We start from the raw sequence: 21,445 nt of genomic DNA, 5'->3' as shown, positions 1-21,445 counted from the left end.
ACAGCTAAAAAACTTCAGCTGCTCACTCGGAGTGAATAAACGCATTTTATAAATCTTAAACCCCTGTGGGCAAGTAATATTTTAAATTAAGCAACTAGCTATCTGCCTTTGACTTTAGTATCTAGTGGATATAGCAAAATCTTCAGATGATCTTTAAACAAGGTTGGGTCTGAGCCTTTGATAAAACATACTAAAGGAGCATAAATCTCAGTCCCAAAAATATCCTCTGCGGCTTACCGGGAAGATGTAACTACTTGTTCTTCCAATAAGTTTGGTCTGTCCTGGTAAAGAGGTCACTGCAACTGAAGGTCAGAAGTTCTCCATAAAGAGTTGGCTGACAGCTGACCCTGGGTGCTGGGAAAAAAGGTTTTCACTTTCTAGAAGGCCATGTGTGGGATAAAGGGCTCTCAGAATTTCACCTGGCTAATCCAGTAAAGTAATGTTTTGAATTAGGTTTCTGAAGCCCAGAATCAAGGGTTTTAGCTGCACAATTCTCCCACTGACTGTAATAGAAGCTGAGCTACTAAAGCCCTGTGCAACACATTTAATGTTTAACGGTCCTGCAGTCATTCATATCTCCTTTCATTATATGTTTAAAATAAAATTGGCTCAACACTGAGAAAAGCGCTCCATCTGTGGAGATCTCCATTCATCATAGGTGCACTTTAGGGCTGATGAAATCATCCAGTCCTTCCCCAAGCAAAAGGATGGGTTGCTCTATTTCTTTCAGTACGAAATACAATCCTCTCTTGAATCCATCTAGCTTTTATGCCTCACAACTTCGTTCAGAAGCCAGTGCCAAACTGCAGTGGAGAACTTTCTTCATTCTACCATCATAACTTGAATGTTCAAGATAGAGGTTGAGGTCATTATTCCTAGTCTTGGCCTTTTGTGTATGTCAAATTCTTCCCCCACTACCACCCCACTTTTTCTTAAAAACTTCTCCTCCTGTATTAAAGGGTCGGTGTGCTATGCCCTCCCTCTTTGCCAATTCTCTTACAAATTAAAAGATATTTCCAAAATGTTTGTGCTGGAGGATGCAGTTATTGGCCCATGTTTATCCCACATCCTAAGTGGCTTCTCTACCACTGGAGAGAAATGCCCCTATTATTGTCACATAAGGCATCTTTTCCAATTAATACGACGCTGATATTACATCAACTACCACCAACACAAAAAACAGAGATTAAGAATATTAAAACAAAGATAGCATATTCATTCTTCTCTTTTCTTTCATCCACACTTTTTTTTAAGCCTTCTAAGTTGCACAACACTGCAAGCTAGCAAACCAATTCATGTATACAAAGCCATAATGCAGCCCAGCTACAGTATTCCTTCAAGGTTAACTGACAACTAAGGATACATTGCAACAACTATGATCTCCAACTATATGTGCTTAGCTAATGGCAGAATTCAAGAGTTGCCAAGAAGAGGCACAGAAAGGGCTGCGGAGTGTGATAAATCTGCTTGTACTGCGACAGAATTTCTCCTCCTTGGCCAATTTTATTCACCAAGGGCCTGAACCTGTACACACTTACACACATTGTAACGATAAAGGACTCATTCAAGTAATCTGTGTGCATAAGTGCTTGCAGGACTAGAACCAAATATAGCAACAGGCAAGGGTTCCATTACGGTCAATGCAGATAAATTATTTTAAAATGGTTTTAAAGCAGCTTCCAGTTTTACATTGGTCAGTAAGAAGGATGCAAGTTTGATTTTTCCTCACAGACACCAATCTGCAAACAAAACAAAACAAAACAAAAAAAAACAACATACCAAAAAAACCAAATACAGCACAGTACTGTGTTATATGTAAACTACTAAAAAAATAAAAGGGAAACCACAATTTTTCTTCTGCATGTAAAGTTTCAGAGCTGTATTAAGTCAATGCTCAATTGTAAACTTTTGAAAGAGCAGCCATAACATTTTGTTCAGAGTTATGAACAATCTCCATTCCTGAGGTGTTTGTAACCCTGTGGTTCTACTGTGAAGGGCATACACAATTCCTTTTTATAAAAATCCCTTGACTGAAACATAAAAAGAGAATGTAACTATTTTTTTACCTAAGGAACTGGGAAATCATGTTACAGCCCAAGGTCACTGCTCTAAGCTATTTGGTATGTTAATGTGAAACCCATGTATTTCTTGCCTGATAATCTTTAAACAAGTGTTTAAAATTTGTCTTGCTACTAGCCAATACTTGCTTACTACTCAAAAATAATTAACTGGCTCCCAGCTAGACTGTTCAGAGACAAATAGGAAGTTTCATATACTTACATTTAGGCGATCATCTCTTAAGTAAGTAATTACTCACTTGGTTAAGAGAGAACACTAGGTACTCTACTATATCACCACCGGAGTTGCCATATTTAATTTGCAACATGGGGCAGGGTCACTCCCAAACTGGTTTGGGGCTATTTTTAGCACTATGCTGGGCTTTTATCCCTGGTGCACACTCATTGACCAGTGAAAGCAGTCACTACATCTGCACCGTGGTGAGCCCTTCTTAATTACCTGGGTTTACCTATTTGACAGCCAGTGAGTCCTAAGCAAACAAGCACTCTTTCTAGCTACCAGAATTATTGACTGAATATAGCAGCCAATCAATGTCTGTTATTTTGGACAGATGTGCTGTCAGACCTCACACTGAAGTCAAACGTTGTTCATATAAGATGATAACGTTACTTTTCTACAGCATCCTTCTTACCTTCAAACATTTCAGAGAGCACAATGTGTGCTTAAAAGAAAAAAAATACTCTCCTCAACCATCCTCTCCCCCTCAAAAACAAAGCCAAAAAGAGGAGTCAGATTAGAGGGACTGGGATGAGTCATCTCAAATACAGAACAACCCCTCTCCACACACACGCAAATCAATTGCTTATAAAATTCAAAGCCTGTCCCTTAATGGCAGATTTACAAGAATCTTTACTGAGCTACATAAAAAAGAAGTCTACAATTATTCTCTGCATTAGTGTCAGAACATCCAATTTCTCTGCTATTCCTATCAAGAGCTTGAAACGTTTCGGTATCTTTGAAGCGGCCACTAAGGAGCTATTACACTGCACAGAGGTTAAACTTGACTTTTCAAAGACGGGTTTAGGGACCTTTTAAAAGAGTTATTTCAGCCCAACCGTTATACCTCCAACATCTTGGGAGCAAATTATTTCCTCCCTGCTCCATAAATAATGGAAATGCCCGTGGGATACAATGACCAGCTGTCCCTACTTTGTTATTGGACTCCGGCTTTGGGTTAAATATCTTGGTTTTTATTCTCTCTTCTGGAGGCTGAATTGTTACAGCTCCAATTGTCCCCTGGACCTCAGCATGTTTACATCCATCGCAACTTTTTTGCAAGATGGGACAGGGAAGGCAAGGGCAACGTAGCAAATTGAGAGATTTCTATCGCTGCTTACAGCAATGGTTCTAAGGCAAACTGTTCCCACACACCTCTGCTCGACAGAGAAGTATGTCTGCTGCAGACTAAGCCAAGATCATCACACTCAATTCCCTCATCACCTAGCCCAAATCTGAAGCCACATTTCCAGGAATAACAAGGCTCACACATTAACCCAGTGTGGCATCTAATTCAGCCTGCCGCCTCTGCTTACATCATGTATGCAATTGCTTTCTTGCATTCAAGAGATAACAATCTTCCAGGGCCTCTTAAAGAAAAAAAACACAACAATTTTAATCTGGACAAAAACAGTGTATTTAAAGAATTCAGTCAAGTAACAGAGGAGGCCTGCATCAATCACATGGCACTGCCATATGCCTGAGAAGAAGGGGACTTTATAAACTGCAGGTCCCTTCTCCTATGACAGCACCTATGCAAAAACATCATTGAAAGCTCTCCAGTTTCAGATATTCTCATGAAGGCTTTAAGCTCTCCAGTCCTACCCTAGTGGGTGATAAGCCCCTCCATCATGCTCTTAGCCATTCAAAAGTGGTTAGTGATTGCTTGATAAAACTGAGGCTTCATTTCCCCCACTCCATTGTCTAATAAATTACATTCTTTGTGATGCATTTGAATAGGGCATATATGGAGATCCCAGAAGACGCATCACACATCCAGTCCTTGCTTGTTAGAGCGGGATTGTCCCGGCTGCAAGCCAGACTGCAGTTACTCCCTTATTTAGCATGGCTATGGCACCAAAGCCTGCCATGCTATACTCACTAATACTGTACGGACTGACTTCTTGTGCAGCCAGCACCATCTGTTAGTGGGGTATTTCAGCATGGCCAAAAATAAAATATAGAACTGTCCCTCCCTCCCTCCCTTTGAAAGCTGGGTTTACAGTAACTTGGCCAGTTTTATAAGAAATCCTTATCGTCAAGAAGAGAGCTAGAATCCCAGGATGAAATATGGAGTCCTTCATCTAGATTATAAGATCCTGCAGGACAAAATCTCTATAGCACATACAGTAAGTCTAAGGTTGTATTTTACAATTGGTTGTTAAAGTTCACAGGAGCCAGCCAACATGCTATTTTGCATCTGACAGCAACCCTCCGTACTGAAGTCCTAAAAACAGATGCTGCAAGATTTAAGTGGACTGCCATAGTACATTTCACTTTATAATTACTTGAAATAATAAGCGTTCAGTGAACTAGGCTGCACACTATAATCACATCTCATTTAATCATCAAAGCAGCAGCAGGTTCTCAGAGGGTTGACATTAAGGATCTGTAAACACTTCCCTACCAGAGAGATCCTAGCATAAGTAAAAAGAAAAATGCATGAAACATGAAGACTTTGGGATTCCAGTCTCAACTATGGGTACGTCTTCACTACCGGCCATATCAGCGGGTAGCAATCGATTTCTCGGGGATCAATATATTGCATCTCATCTAGATGCGATATATCGATCCCCAAAAGCGCTCCTGTCGACTCCGGAACTCCACCAATGCGAATGGCAGTAGCGGAGTCGACAGAGGGAGCCGCGGACGTCGATCCCGCGCCGTGAGGACGGTAGGTAACTCGATCTAAGATACTTTGACTTCAGCTATGCTATTCACGTAGCTGAAGTTGCGCATCTTAGATCGATTCGCGCCCCCCAGTGTAGACCAGCCCTACAAGGACGTGTACTCCATCCTTGGAAAGCCTCACATCAACCAACAGTGTCCCAATCTTTTGGTCGGGTAAGGAGCAGCAAGGGCGTGCTCTAAAGTGCAATTCTGCTCCACTGCAAAGATGATGGTTGGTACTTACAGACCATAAAAGATGTTTAAGAGGTCCAAGAGTGGTCAGGAATACAAGCAGACCTACCAGTAGTGAAGAGCCTGGATAGCAGCAGTTGCGAGACACTTACCTAAGGATAGATTTTAAATTGTTTGCAGCAACAACAAAAACAAAAAATTAAGTAGCAGCTGCAATTGAATACCCTCTATATTCCACCCTACATGCTATTATAGTGACCTTTGTACAAAAATATGCCTTGTGAGGTATCATTTGAAAATTAAAAACTGGCTGGTCAATAATACGGTGAAATGTATGGACACAATGCATATTAAGAGATATGAACATAAGCTGAAATTATGACTGAAGTTTGCTTACCAGACAAGTCTGGGGAGGAGGGCACACCCATTTCTCGAAGACAAAAGACAAGCTGATGCCTCTAGTGAAGCATCAAAGTTGGTTGGCCATCACCAGTCAAGCAGCCATTCTTTGCAGAGCAATTAGCATTTTAATGAATATCAACAGGGAACCTCTTTCACCATGAGTCTCCATGCCTCCATCCTCCCAGTGGGAAGGAATTTTATCTAAAGGTAACTAACCCTCAGATGACTGGACTATAAAAGTGAGGGGCAAATACTCCCCCAGAGACTCTCTTTCTTTCTCTCACTCTCTCTGTCATCTAAGATGACAAAGGACCCAGCCCTTTGGACTTTGAGGGCCCATCCTGACTTGAGAATTTGGTCAGCTACGTTGCTGGGAACCTATGGTAAGATTTCAGCCTTGAATCAAGTTTAGTTTGTTACGTTTTAGTTCCTAGGAAGCGTTTTATCTTTATTTCTCTTGTAATCATTTCTGACTATAATACCTTGTATCTGAACTCATTTAAAAACCTCTCTCTTTGTAGTTAAATGAACTTAGTTTATTCTTTAATCAAAATTAATCCAGTGCTGTGTTTAAAGTGAACTGTTGGGTAACTCCAATTAAAGCAGCAAACTGTTGGCTACTGACCCCATCCCTTACAGCAGCAACGGACCTTTAATATCCAAACTGTCCAGGAGAGGGCTGGGCAGTGCAGAACACGTTTTGGGGGAAAATCCGGGCCTGGGAGCATGTTGGGGTCACTCTGCTGCAGGTGTGGCTACTATGTAGCTGACAGGCTGCTGGAACCAGAGTTGCTGGACCAGGACTGGAGCTACACACAGACACTCAGAGCGTGACCTGCATACCGGTAGGCTGTTTGCAAGAGGCCCAGGCTGGGAGTAACATCAGCTAGGCATTGTGAGGCACCCAAGGTTGCACACATGTGGAGACACAGCCCATCACTGGCCTGGATTGCAACCCAGAATGGTCATAGCAGCCCAGAACACTCTTTACCTAATCAAAACTTAAGCAAAGATTAGAGGGGGAGGGAAGATGTCACTAGCAGGACTGTGGAAGACCTGTCCGTACATTTACCACCTTCTTTCCAATGATGTTTTGACAAGTTATCTTCCTTGAAATTGCGGTTCTTTTATTGCCGCAGCCAAACTACTCAATATCCAAATCTCAACCCTTCCTGCACCACCAAACACATAGGGCACAAACTAGCTTCTGCCTCCTCTTTCTACCCTGGGCCACTCTTTGCATGGCCTCTATGTTAAGAATAAATAAAACTCATACTTGCCAGTCAGAGCAGCCTCCTACTCAATAACAACCGCCTAACGGGGAGGAATATATTCAGGATCTTTAATTCACCAAGCTGATCTCCAGTGGTGACTTTTCAAGTCTCACTGGGAAGTATCCATTGTCTGTTTTAAAACAGTTAGTCCAAGACACTCAATATTCTTCTACTCAGCCAGCTGACAAACCCAATGAATAAATGTTAAATCAAGGCCTAAAGAAAAGTGAAGTCTGTCACCCAAAGCCTAATTGTCTGACCAAATAAAGTCTCTGTGACCTCCCTTTCCTCTGGTCACACATATCTGTGCCCTGAGGCAGCAGCAAAACAGAATGTTATGCAGGAATGATCAGACCAGAGACTGTGACGTGTCTAGCCTGATGTGCTTGAAAGCAGGATGGGAACTACCACACTGAAACTTGACTGGTTCCTGTATTCAGAATACACTATATAGTGATTAACTGATGTTGATCTGATATCTCTAAGGCAGCACAAAAGGCACTCCATCAAATTCAGAGTGTGGCAAAAGATTTCCTTTCCCTAACCCAGAGGGCATCCTGCTTTAGAAATAAACACTGCTTCTCTAGTTACTCTATTCCTGCTTTTCCGCTAAGGGAGTGACTGCCTTCCCTAAATAGTGCTATCATGTCAAACTCCCCTTCTTGCATTATTCATCCTGGGCTTCGAGCTGAATTGGTGCTTGGTCACACAGCCAGCGCACACACCGCCCTGAGTCTCACAAACAAGAAGAGAGACAAATCTATGCTGAAGGTTCCCTCATGGTTGTGCCAATGGAACTCCGTGTTTCACAGGAAGACTGACGTCACCCTGCCCTCAATTCCCCATGGGGGTGTCAGGAGGTGAGCATCAAGATTTAATGACGTGCTTCATAAATGAAAAAGTAGTCACTAGAGAAAAACACTGCCCTACAGAGCAGGTCCACAGGGAATAAAATACTGGGAGGGTGTGGGAGAGAAAGAGCTGAAATAAAGGCCCAGTTTAAGAATCAGTCACAGCCCACACTAACTCCAGAAACCTTGATGCTATACGCAGACCCAGCTGAACTGTTCTCCTTGAACTCTTCACATGGATTTCCCCCCCACTAGCAACTCCCTTTGGTTGCCAGGCTCCCCTACATTTCCAGATAGGCCAAAGAGACTTGGAAGTTGGCTCTGAGGTAAGCCTCCTTTTCCTTCAGGGCTGTTTCAGCCCCTACTTCCTGGAATGGTTCTGTCCTGCCTCAAGAACTGCTCCGACTGCCCTTCACAGCTGCCAAGTGTGGCAGGGAAAGGTTAAAAGAACCCCAAGTCCGATTTCTCTCTCCTCCTCAATATGGGCTCTCCAGTTACAGGAACCCAGCATTTTAGAAAGGACTCTCCACTTTGCAGGACCTCTTTTAAAAGGAGCTATACCACTACTAATCCAGTCACAATGCACTTCTGAGATCCACTTCGGCTCTAAAGCCACTTCTTAGCCACACAAGTGGCTCCTCTGCACAGGTGACAAGGCAATAGCTTTTCAAACCATTATGCCTGCCTTCCTACAGCAGTTGGCTACAGCAGCCTGAAGCCATTTATTTCCACTTCATAGCAGGAGAGTCTGTAGCATTCAATACAGGTCTGCAAGAGCAGCTCCCACTCTACAGTTTCCCTTAAAGCATTCACTCCTATATGGAACCCTTATCACAGCCACACTATAGACCAAGCGACTCAACACACAGGTTGTGGATTGTTCTCACAGATTGCCAAACAAACAGAAAGGTCACACACAGTCGATTTTACTGAACAGAACATTTACAAAGAATATCCAAGGAAGTGCTCTCAAGGGCCCTTCACAATCACTTCACAAGCGTTGTGCTCGTCCAAGAAGGTGCTGTTAATTCTGTTTCAATGCTAGTTCTCACAGGCTTTGTCATGCTATTTGCATCCATTTTTTTATGGGCTAAATAGTTGTGAATACGAGAAGAACTGCAGTTTCCTAGCAGCAATATTGCATCTAAGATGAATATAGTTATCCCTCATTAAGAGATTACAGTAATTATCCAAACACACTATACCTTACAATGATACTGCTGCATCATGGATTTTGGATGTAGGTCATACTCCTCCCCCACCCCCCAGTTGAAAGGATTTGCAAAAATTCAAGACATTTAAAGATTCACCCTATCCAATTTCCTTCTTTTGTAGATGCTAAGTGGTTAAACACACACTCCTTCAACCGGAAGAGGTCAGTTTGTCTACTGCATCTGTGCCAGTAGTTTTGCTTTTCACTAACTCCATGGCAGGCTGCCAAATATGAATACAAGTCTGTCACAGTTTTGCTGACATGTAATTTTTGCTTCTCAAATTCCTCTCCCCCCTCCTTTAGCCAAGAAAAGTTTGCTAGTCAATGTGAATGGACCTCAGCTCTTTGCCTTCTAAACAGACAAAAGCAACAAGGTTTTACATTGCAAATACGGTTGCACTTTGTGGTGAAGTGATCCCCGTATATACTGTTTCTAATGCACATAGGGTCTAGTTTGCAACAAAGAGATGTTACATAAGCAGGGCCAGCTCCAGGCACCAGCCCAGTATGCAGGTGCTTGGGGCGGCACGTCGGGCTCTTCGGTGGAGGCAGCGGGTCCCTCAGTCCCTCTCGGAGGGAAGGACCTGCTGCCGAATTGCCGACGAAGAAGAAAGCGGCGCAGTGAAGCTGCCGCCGATCGCGGCTTTTTTTCTTTTTCTTTCACTGCTTGGGGCGACAAAAACCCTGGAGCTGGCCCTGTACATAAGAACATAAGCCAAGAATATTACAAGAGAATTGGTTGCAGAGCTGGGCCAGGGAAGAAAACCAAGACCTAAGAGGAAACAAACATGCATTCTTTTCAATGAATCCTCCTCCCAACATTTCTGCAAGGTACTGTAGTGAGAGAGATACATGTAGATATAACTTGGCACACGTCATTCACCTCTTTTTGCCAGCAACAAGTTTTCTGACGGTCCTCTGTGGAAGCTGCGCAGAGAACAAACTGCAACCTGGCACAGAGAATAATGCTTCTCCAGACCAAGCTCAATGCTAGAGCTGCCACAGCATTCAACTCCTCTCCCACCCTGCATCACTACTGAGTTCGGAAGAATCAGGGAATGAGAAGGTATCAAGAGTACTCCCATTACCCTCAGGGTTGACATTACCAGGGTTCTATTCTCTATTATTCTGGTTAGTTTCATTAAGTCAACTTGTTTTTTTAAACAATTTTTTCCAATCAGAAGTGGAGCAGTCCATTATTGCATGTTCATGTCACTAGTTCTTCGCTTGGCAATCAGTGAGGATCTCATGCAGGATAATACTTTACTCTTCTGTAGCATCTTCCAGCCAAGGGCATCAAAGCACTTCTACATATATTAATAAATTAAGCTTCAACACCTCACTGAGGTTGGCATCACCATTTTAATATGCTCATGGCCACATAACAGTTGGAAATCAAACCTCTCTCTGATTCACAGCCTGTGCTTCACAGGTACTAGGGTGACCACACTTGCTTTTGCATAGCGTGTTGTTCCCAGTGACTGACAGCAACATCTATGGTGGCAACACACCATTCCCAAATTCCCAACCAGCTGATGAAACAAGACTTGCATAAAATCCTCACACAGTGGAACACTCTGGGCTCAATCTTGAGAGATGTTAAGCAGCTTCAACTCTTCCTAAACTCTCCACAGCATCAGGCCCTGTCCCAGTGATTAAACCATTAATGTATTCTTGTGATTTCCTCTCCTCCATTCATTTCTCCATTCCATTTGCAAGTAAGTATCATTCTCAGACCAATTATCTATGGCAGCAGGCTAGGAACAACAGATTTCACACAAACAAGAAGCACACATTGGAAAGAAGTGTGATAAGTTGCAATGACAGTGTTGACTTGCTAGCCCATGATGTAGCTAAATCATCTAATCTCGGTGCTCCTGATTAAGGCAGTGGAAATGCTGGGCTGCTATTTTAGCCAACCTCTCTTCTGAAGCCAGAAGAAAAGTGCTAAACCCTTTTATATGCTCAGCTTCCCAGGCAGTACATTTTCCTCCCCAAAGACACCTCACTAAGATGTATTTTAGTAGTTAATGTGCCTGTAGGACAGTGTACAAAATAGCAAAACATCCCTGCCACAGACCTGAAAATTCCCCCCAAGGTTTTTAGGTCCTCAGTTTGCCAGGTCACTCTGGCCCCATCACGAATTTAACGTTAATGCTTTGGTGTCAATAATCTACATCCCAGCTCCATGCAATGGATTGGAAGTACAGAAAACCCAACTCCTAGCCCCAAGTGATCATCGTTACATCATACTAGAGCTTCGTCTCAGACAGACAAAGCTGACTTTCTCCTGAAATATATCATACAGACATTACAGGATTCTTACTTAGGAGATTCATTAGTCTTGAGTTTTCCTGTCAGAGCAAAATTGCACAATGGGGTAGGGACAGGAGGTCTCAGGGTTCTCAGGCTGCCCTGAGGAACAGTAAATTCATCCTTAATTGGAAGTCTGATTTCATTTGTTTTTTATGCTTCATGTCAGGACCCTTGTCTTACCCTATTGTGATTGGCTTCGCCTTAATAAATGCACTAGCAATGTTTTCATAGGAGAATAATGTCAGTGCACTACTGAAGCCAACCATCTCATCATGACTCAACACAGCTTGCATCAGACAACTCAGGGGGTGTGTGGGGGGGTAAGTTTAGTTCCCATCACTCCTTTACACCTCTGGGAATCAAAGTTAAAAAAGATCCCTGGATGACTGAAATGGATCAATATCCCAGTGCAAAGGAAGTCACCCAATGTTTCATGATTTCTTCCCCCTACTCTGAGTCATTTTCCCTATTGCCTTTTTTTAAATTATATCTTGTTACACAAACTTAATAACATTCAGATCATAAACTGCTTGGGGCAAAAAATGATTTCTGATAACATGCTTTGTAATCTTATGGCTCTCTCTTTTTCATTACATTTCTTGAACAGTATCCCCCTGGACCCTAAAGCTGTTAGGTTACAAGACCTTAGCATGCAAACAACCTAAGTAAGGAAGGAGCCATTTTTCTGTTTTGTGTTTGCACAGCCCCTAGCACAATGGGACCCTGATCACAGCTGGGACCACCCAACTCTACCACAATACAAATGATAAATAAGGTTTTTGTTGAGAAGCAGGCTATAAATAGCTAGAAGATAAGCCTCCAAAAAGGCGACAGTATCAAAGAATCTAAATAACAGAGAATAGTATTAGTCTGAGTGAGTGGACAAGTCTGGAGAGGATAGCATCATACTTGAGCCTAACAGAATGAACTGAATAAATATGGTAATCTCTACTGATGAATCTGTCATTTCTGGAGTATTAATATTGCAATCCTGTAAAAAAATTCAGTGTTATCCAGATTTTTTTAAATACAATGGTTACATATATGTTTTGGAAATAAGACCTTTAACAGAGCGCAAATCTCTCCTTTCACAAGATGCTCTAGCTAGCATAACTAAAGGGCTTTTACAGACAGCAAACAGGCAGAGCAGTGTTTCCTAAATGTGGCTCTCAACCCACCATAGGTTTCAGGAAGGTTCTAGATAAGTCACCATCTCCAGGGCTGGATCCACACATCACCAGGCTCCAAGCAACAAATACTTCTGGCCCAATATGGATGGAAGGCCAGGGCGGGGGTTAGTGGTTTGGAGGGTGAGAACGTCTTACACTCACCCTCTTCTGTGGGACAGGGCCCAGCTCCCCACTCCAGACACCACATCCTGGCACATGGGATCGCAATGCCTGGAACTGGCAGCTAGGCCAGTCCTGCAGGACAGAAGCCACTGCCAAAAGGTGAGATGACTCTCCAAACCCCTGCACCACCAAAATGCCTCCCCTCTGCACTGGGCCAGGATTAGGTTGCGGTGCCAGGGCAGAATGTGGACAAAACCCAGGGGGTGGGTCACTTTAGTAAAAAGTTTGGGAACAATGAAGTAGAGACAAAATGTCATTTGCAGGGACTCAGCAGTAGCTGCCAAGTTCCAGTCACAGTGGACATTTTTGTAACTTGGCGCCTGAAGTTATATCCCTTACAAAGTGGTCCAATTTTCAGTAGTACAAAGCACCCACATCTATCACCGATTTATAAGGGAGTAACTTACAAAGTTTTACGTTTGGGTTTGACAAAGTCATATTTGTAGAACTATAAAAACATGCTTGATGTAAAATATATGTATTGCACAAATATTGCGCATGCACTTCCTATCTTGAGAAAGAGAAAAGTTACCTCTGCTTCCAGGAGCTCTCACCCCCTTTATAGCCAGCAGCTCCAGCCACTCTGCTCCCCAGCCCAACTCAGTCCACTCACCTGCCCCAGGCAACTGGGATTTTCCAAGCCCCAGCAATGAAGTTAACAGATCTGGATGCCTAACTTTAAACACCCAAGTTTGGGTGATATTGCCCACAACTGTCACACAAGTGCCATAATTCATGTCAGAGAGGAGAGTTCAGACATCCCTGAATATTCACCCATTTCAGAGAATATTGTGTGTTTATACTTATCTGGAAAAATCACAGCAGAATTCTCTTGGTTGTGGGGGAGAAGGAGTGAGGTTAAACAAATTCCAATACCCTTCAATTTTAGTACTTAGCATTAAGCTTTGAGAGAGAGAGAGAATCAAGAGACAAGAATTCAAGCTCTATAACTGGTTTTAGAGCAATTATAACTGCTGAGAGGAAGGAACCTGAGTAAGTCTTTTACTGTCTGAAAGGCCATTATTAGTGCTAGAGAATAGAACAAGCCTTTTACTATTGATAGCATATGCTTATGTGGTTCTTTTCAGACTAGTGTGCACACACAGTTGCTGTGCGGGATGGGAACAGATTTTGCCACCAATTCATATGGCAAGCATGCAACCCCCAACATCTATCAAAGCATCAGCCAAATGCCTACACTTAGGGTGCTATAAATAGTACCATGTGATGTATCCAGTGTGTACTTTCCAGTGTGTGTCGTACCATGATCCAATTACCAGCGTAAGCTTAAAAGAGAGAGTTCTCACCTGTCTGGCTACCCTCCGGGCCTCCCAGTAAGGTTTAGAGTCTTCCACAGCTTTTCCAATCTTCTTTACTAGTTCATCTAGTTTCACTGTAGCTTCCACCAGCACAGAGCGGAATTTTTGGCGTGCATCCTACAAGAAGGCAAGAAAAGATAGAAGAAAAATTAGAAGATAGAAGACTAAGAGGGGATATGATAGAGGTATATAAAATCATAAGTGATGTGGAGAAAGTAGATAAGGAAAAGTTATTTACTTATTCCCATAATACAAGAACTAGGGGCCACCAAATGAAATTAATGGGCAGCAGGTTTAAAACAAATAAAAGGAAGTTGTTCTTCACACAGCGCACAGTCAACTCGTGGAACTCCTTGCATGAGGAGCTTGTGAAGGCTAGGACTATAACAGGGTTTAAGAGAGAACTGGATAAATTCACGGAGGTTAAGTCCATAAATGGCTATTAAACAGGACGGGTAAGGAATGGTATCCCTAGCCTCTGTTTGTCAGAGGGTGGGGATGGACGGCAGGAGAGAGATCACTTGATCATTGACTGTTAGGTTCACTCCCTCTGGGGCAGCCGGCATTAGCCACTGTCGGTAGATAGGATACTGGGCTAGATGGACCATTGGTCTGACCCAGTAGGCCATTCTTATGTTATCTCATGTTGTTAGAGCGTTTGTGTAAATTTACTTCTCTTGGTCTGTTGTTCCTAGTAGGGGGATGTTGATTAGGAGTCAAAGAGCAGCCAAGAATGTTAGGATAGTGGCTGTCGTTAGTATTAAGCTAGAACTGTTCCGTCATAATAACACCCAGTACCCTGGAATGGACCCAAGAGCTAAGATTTCCATTCTGGATGTCAGAATGTATCTTCAGAAAGCAGCATATATAAAAACATCAAGACAGCATAAGCCAGGAAGGATTTCTTAATAGGCCAGTGGTTGGGAGTGGAGGGGAAGAGCAGCAGCGCACCGAGCGCAGAGGGAGGTAAAGGACAAAGATACTCCTGGCCTGTTGTGTGATTTTCTACCACAATGATACTCAGACTGAGCTTGCAAGTGGCAAGTGTCTCTTTAATGTGCTCCTGCGACTCTTTGCAGCATATGATATTAAAATGCAGTGTGATTTAATTATTAACCAATCAGGATGCTTTTACTATGTTATTAACCAACCGTAGTTGATAAAATATTAATACTTGGTTGGTTTTGCTATAAGAATAATTATATATACACATGTAAGTAAGTAAACAAAACTAAGTCACACTACTATGGCTACTTGGGGTAATGATGATCACTAATTTGGCTCCTGAACCACTGAGGTCTGAGTATCACAGTTCTAACACTAGAGAGCAATTCACGTCCCTGCACTATATCAGAGAGATTTGGACTTGTCCTTTTAAGTGTCCTCTGGAAAGAATACGGACATCTCTTGGGAATAGTTACAATACACAGCTACATGTTTACTTAGGAATTTAAAGAGACTTTCAAAGCAGTTTCAGAATTCTGGTCACTTCTTTGAACATTTCTGCTCTGTAAGCTGGACCTGGGTCACAGTGGGTCCTGCCATCTCAAGGCCCAATCCCATGTTGTGTTAAGAGATCTCAACTGACATTAACTGCAGCAGGAACTGAAGGCCCTTCATGGTATTTCGCAGAAGGGACACCATTTTACAACTGGAACTAGGATTCAAAGGACCTGCTTTCTCCAGGAGAAAGCACCAGAAACTTTTAAAGAGTCTGTATGCTAATTTTCAGATAAAAAGGTTGATTTAAAACACACCCTCCTGGCAACATCTCTGTAGAGCTTTCAGTTCATTTTTCTGCCATGAAAGACAACCTTTTCAGTTCTAGCTGCATCAGTTAGTGAAGATGGTTGCTTCTCATTTGACGTTATTCTTCTATACTTAAGAAAGCCAGAACTACTCCTGTCATTCCCAAATGGATTTAGCCCTCTTTATAATTAGATAAGGTGATTAGAATCCTCCTTCTGTTCCACTTTTATTTTTTTTAAACAGAATGGATCCGATTCTGATTTCAGCATCCAGCATAACTCTGAGTTATTCCAGACTGACAGATGCAATTGAGATTGGAACCTGGCTCTATATTTAAAGGAACCAAGAGCAAGGACCATGTGAGCTCATGACAAACCTTGCAATTCTAATTAGAAAGAAGGATTTAGGCACACTGCTGGAGTGACATTTTGATTAAATGAGAGCAGCTGGTTTGGAGCTCTGTCTAATTCAGATCCTGTTTCCTTTTTTCCTGAGGGTATGTCTACATCTACAATTTTGCAGCGCTGGTTGTTACAGCTGTATTAGTACAGCTGTATAGGGCCAGCGCTGCAGAGTGGCCACACTTACAGCAACCAGCGCTGCAAGTGGTGTTAGATGTGGCCACACTGCAGCGCTGTTGGGCGGCTTCAAGGGGGGTTCGGGGAACGCGAGAGCAAACCGCAGGGAAGGAGAACTGCTTGCTCGGGGGTTCGGGGAACGCGAGAGCAAACCGCAGGGAAGGAGACCAGCTTCCCCGCGGTTTGCTCTCGCGTTCCCCGAACCCCCCTGCAAACCGCAGGGAAGGAGACCTGCTTGCTCGGGGGTTCGGGGAACGCGAGAGCAAACCGCAGGGAAGGAGACCTGCTTGCTCGGGGGTTCGGGGAACGCGACAGCAAACCGGGGAAGGAGACCAGCTTCCCCGCGGTTTGCTCTCGCGTTCCCTGAACCCCCCTGCAAACCGCAGGGAAGGAGACCTGCTTGCTTGGGGGTTCGGGGAACGCGAGAGCAAACCGCAGGGAAGGAGAACTGCTTGCTTGGGGGTTCGGGGAACGCAAGAGCAAACCGGGGAAGGAGACCAGCTTCCCCGCGGTTTGCTCTCGCGTTCCCCGAACCCCCCTGCAAACCGCAGGGAAGGAGACCTGCTTGCTTGGGGGTTCGGGGAACGCGAGAGCAAACTGCAGGGAAGGAGACCTGCTTGCTCGGGGGTTCGGGGAACGCGAGAGCAAACCGCAGGGAAGGAGACCTGCTTGCACGGGGGGTTCGGGGAACGCGAGAGCAAACCGGGGAAGGAAACCAGCTTCCCCGCGGTTTGCTCTCGCATTCCCCGGACCCCCCTGCAAACCGCAGGGAAGGAGACCTGCTTGAAGGAGAGGCTTCCTCAGGTATACTGGGATACCTGCTTATTCCACGGAGGTCAAGAAAAGCGCTGGTAAGTGTCTACACTTGATTACCAGCACTGGATCACCAGCGCTGGATCCTCTACACCCGAGACAAAACGGGAGTACGGCCAGCGCTGCAAACAGGGAGTTGCAGCGCTGGTGATGCCCTGCAGATGTGTACACCTCCTAAGTTGCAGCGCTGTAAGCCCCTCACCAGCGCTGCAACTTTGTGATGTAGACAAGCCCTGAGATTTCTAGAATACAAAGTTGAATATTCATTGCCAAGGTTAACAAAAAAAGATTGGAACCTAACACTTGATATTCATAAAGGCAGAAGGGAAAGATTCAAAACAAACTATTAAAATGTATTTTTAGTACACCCAATTATGGCTGATTTTCAGTATTATCTAAAATCCTAACAGGATCAATAGCATATTTTTTTGTCCCCATGTTAATAGTTATGCCTAATGTGGCAACAGCCAATGTTAATTTAGTATTTTAACAGTTCCATTCTATTTTATAACTCTGATCTAGCTTAAGTCTCTTTTCTTGGAGAAAAAGAGTTAGTATCAAACTGCATCATGAGATAATGGCCAGACAATACATGTATGAAATAAATAAGCAAGCTTCTGAATCAGAAGAGTTAAACAAATTACAGCATTTCTAATTAGATTAATGGATTTTATATGGTTCACTACTCAAAATGTGAGCTTCACAAATAGGTGAAATTAAATTGCTTTAGCAAATATGATGAATTCATTGCACAAAAATTACTTTTAAATAGCAAAGTATATTTAAAGGGGGTGGGGGCGAGAATGTTCTTGCCCTGCTGGGAAACTTACCATTAAAAACTCATTTCTAAGGGACATTGTTAGTTGAGTTTATTTTCACTTTCCCCAGATTTTCAGATGAGGGTAGGGAGGGTTGTGTGTTAAAATGTGAGAGATCTTTAATGCATGTGAAGAGACCCTCAACAGCCTCATTCTTAGCTCCATAAAAACACTCTTGGAAGGAAGAAAACTGTCAACAGAAACTCCTTATAATGACTAATTTGTGCATTGAGACCTTCCCCAGTTTTATTCATGTTTAATTATATGTACTCTCATCCCTTAGGGAAGCGGATGTGACTATCTCCACATGGAATAAAAACAGCAGGGAACTATCAAACCAAGAGCAAATCTGGTGAGAAGCCACAGATCTTTATCCAATGAAGTACCTCCTAATTACTGTGCTGTAACAAGCGCCTCTCTAATTGGCACCTTAGGCATACATCTTGCAAACACTTAAGCACATGCTTAGCTTAACCCCTGTGAATAGTCCCATTCAAGTCAATGAGTAAACTTACATCTATGTTCAAGTGTTCTGAGGATTGGGGTCTTTTTTTTTAAAACAAGACACGACACACAATGAGGAACCCAAATGAAATTCTGATGAATAAGAGAAAGTTGGTTAGATGATAATTGTTTTTAAACCCTATGGTTTAACCAGACAGCCCATTTTAAACCAGAATATGTCCTCAAGTTTCTGTTTATCAGAAACAGAAGATCCTAATTCTGCATGTTCAACTTTCTTCTGAATGGTAAAAAATGATCAGCAGACTCTTGTCTTTTATGTGCCTTGATCATTAGCAAAACCCAAAGCACCACTAGCTCCCAGAGAGGTTACCACCCCTCTGTTTCATTCCCCCACTCTACTTTCACTTTTCATTAGCCCTCTCAACACAAGAGGCACTTCCATGTTAAACGTTTCAGCTAAGCAACTGTAGCACTGTTTGTCCCTGTAGTTCAGTGCATCTACACTAGCCAGTTAGCCTAAACTGATGCCACTCCCACCAACATCTGCTGTACCACCTGCCCAAAGTCCCAGGCACAACTCCCCAGAGCAGGGACATACAATGACAGCACAGGCTCCATATGCCAGTGAAGGGCATAGAATACCACCAACCAACTGTGCTGATGGACCAACTGAACTAGTGCAGCTGCAATAGCTACACTGCCCACTGACACCAGCTCTGCCACACAGTTTGAATTGAGCTGGAGTGGGCAGAAGCACTGGCCAGGCTTGCTCAGAAGTGCCACGACACCTGGAGTGTTTGCTCAACATTCGGAGAGCTTATGTGAACGGACGGGCATTCCAAACACCCAGATCCATTGCAAAGAAAAGATGATCCAGCACTTGGGGCATTAGCCTGGGACCTGAGACACTCAGCCTCAAGCCTTTGCTCTACCACAGACTTCCCATGTGACCGTGGGCAAATCATTTAGGTCCTCTCTGCCTCAGTTCCCTGTCTTTCCAATGAGGATTATAGCACTCCCACCTCTCACAGGGGTGTTGTGAGGATAAATACAGTAAAGATTCTGAGGAGCTTAGATACTATAGTCAAGGGGGCCATATAAATACCTGAGATAGATATACCAGACAGGCCTATCACATGCACTGGGAGGACTCTTCTCCACCTGCACCTCCAAATTATCTATTGCCTTGCTCTCCATGACCAGCTGCCATTACAGTCCTGTAGATGTACATGTTTTGCATTTACCTTCTTTAACCGCAAGGTACCTCTTCTGTCTCTATCTAACGCCCTAGCATGTGTCTGCTGGGGAAAGGAAGTGAAAAAACTGTAATGGTGCAGCATGGGGCACACAGCAAAGCAGTCACAGGAGCGTTGAGTGCTGCAAGGCTGCTCAGACGAAACCCACAGAGATTCAGTTCTTTCTGCCCATCTATATTTGGTCTTTCGGTTCCTTATAAAAATAATTAAAATTCATTCATCAACTTTAAATCTGATCAATTAGTAGTATTCAAAGTAGTTTCTCTGCAGTTTCAGGTACTATCCCTGCTCATGAGTCACTCCGACAATTTTTTGTGGTTTTACAATTAAATGTTTTTCCCCTCTCCTGTTGCTATGCTATGCCCTGCGCATAAAACAAGGCAAACTACATAGAATGGAGAACAGTAAAGCTAACTGTACAGTTTGCTCAAATGCCAAAGTAAACAAGCCGAGCAAAGCAAACTTTTTCCTCCATTCTCTTTTGGCAATAGAGTCTGCCAAACGTTATCTTACTATCCTTCAAAGTTCCTTGTAAGGCTAGTAGGATAACAATATTTCCAGTAAGAGGGTGATTTTAAGTAATTGTGCCTAACATTTCATTCTTTCTCCCCCCTTGTTCAATTGAGACTGTAAGAAGTTTTTCCTTAAGTTGCAACAGAAGTCAGGCTGTTTCACTTCTGTATGCATTATGGTGGAGAGAGGCGAAGGAAAGGGTCAAAACCCAGCTCCTCACACTGGGAGCCCTTAACAGCTAGAATTCCAGATAATTACTTCTTTATACTGCTCTATATACTATACACTGAAACGTAAGCACAACATTTACATTCCAATTGATTTATTTTATAATTATTTGGTAAACATGAGAAAGGAAACAATTTTTCAGTAACAGTGGCTGTGACACTTGTATTTTTATGTCTGATTTTGTAAGCAGGTAGTTTTTAAGTGGAGGTGAAACTTGAGGTACACAAGACAAATCCAACTCCTGAAAGCTGGGTACAATTGTCTGGAAAGGTTGAGAGCCACAGGACACATGGAAAAAAAACTGGAAAGTGCAGCACCAATATGTATCAAATGGGGACAACTGGAGTTTACTCTTCAACACAAAGGGAATATTTATTGTCCTAGCAGTTCCTCACTATGAATTCCTTAGCTCCCTCTCCTCTACCCCTTGCCAATAGGCAGGGCTGGTGCAAGGATATTTTGCGCCCTAGGTGAAACTTCCACCTTGCCCCTCCAGAGCCGGGAGGCAGGGAGTAGCAGCAGCCTTGTGCTCCGTTGTTTAAAAAAAAAAAAAATAGGGGGCACTGCTTTTTGGCGCTCCCAACCACTTGGAGCCTAGTCTGCCTAGTGGTTGCACTGGCCCTGCCAATAGGGAGATTCTAGAAGTGTAGCTTTGGGGAGCATGCCAGTCTCCTACCCAACATGCTGCTGTTGGAATAGTCCTTTTTGAAAAGCAGACTGTTCCAATAACTGGATACCCCATCATCTCAGGCACTGGAATTCTCACTGAAGGACTGTCTGGATATGTGGACTCTCTACTCAGACCCTACACCACCAGCACTCCCAGCTATCTCCGTGACACCACTGATTTCCTGAGAAAACACCATCCTAGCCACCATGGATGCAGATGGAATACAAGCTAACAGGAACAATATCCCTGATGATGCCACAGCACAACAGGTTGCTGAGCTCTGTGACTTTATCCTCACATACAACTATTTCAAATTTGATGGCAATATATACCTCCAGACCAGTGGTACTGCTATGGGCACTCGCATGGCCCCACAATATGCCAGTATTTTTATGGCTGACCTGGAACAACGCTTCCTCAGCTCTCGTCCACTCATGCCCTTTCTCTACCTACACTACATTGATGACATCA

General features: G+C 43.3%; 1 protein-coding gene across 1 annotated transcript in view; it reads right to left on the bottom strand.

Moving 5' to 3' along the window:
* SH3BP5 (SH3 domain binding protein 5) overlaps positions 1–21,445 on the bottom strand; it is a 55,982-nt gene that overhangs the window by 22,332 nt on the left and 12,205 nt on the right. The window contains exon 3 of the mRNA XM_050938493.1: positions 13,873–14,001. Within this exon, the coding sequence (XP_050794450.1) occupies positions 13,873–14,001 (129 nt within the window). The remainder of the gene's footprint in view (positions 1–13,872; positions 14,002–21,445) is intronic.

This window comes from Gopherus flavomarginatus, chromosome 2, assembly GCF_025201925.1.
Source record: "Gopherus flavomarginatus isolate rGopFla2 chromosome 2, rGopFla2.mat.asm, whole genome shotgun sequence".
Lineage (NCBI taxonomy): Eukaryota > Metazoa > Chordata > Testudines > Testudinidae > Gopherus > Gopherus flavomarginatus.
This window is presented reverse-complemented; position numbering and strand designations above follow the sequence as displayed.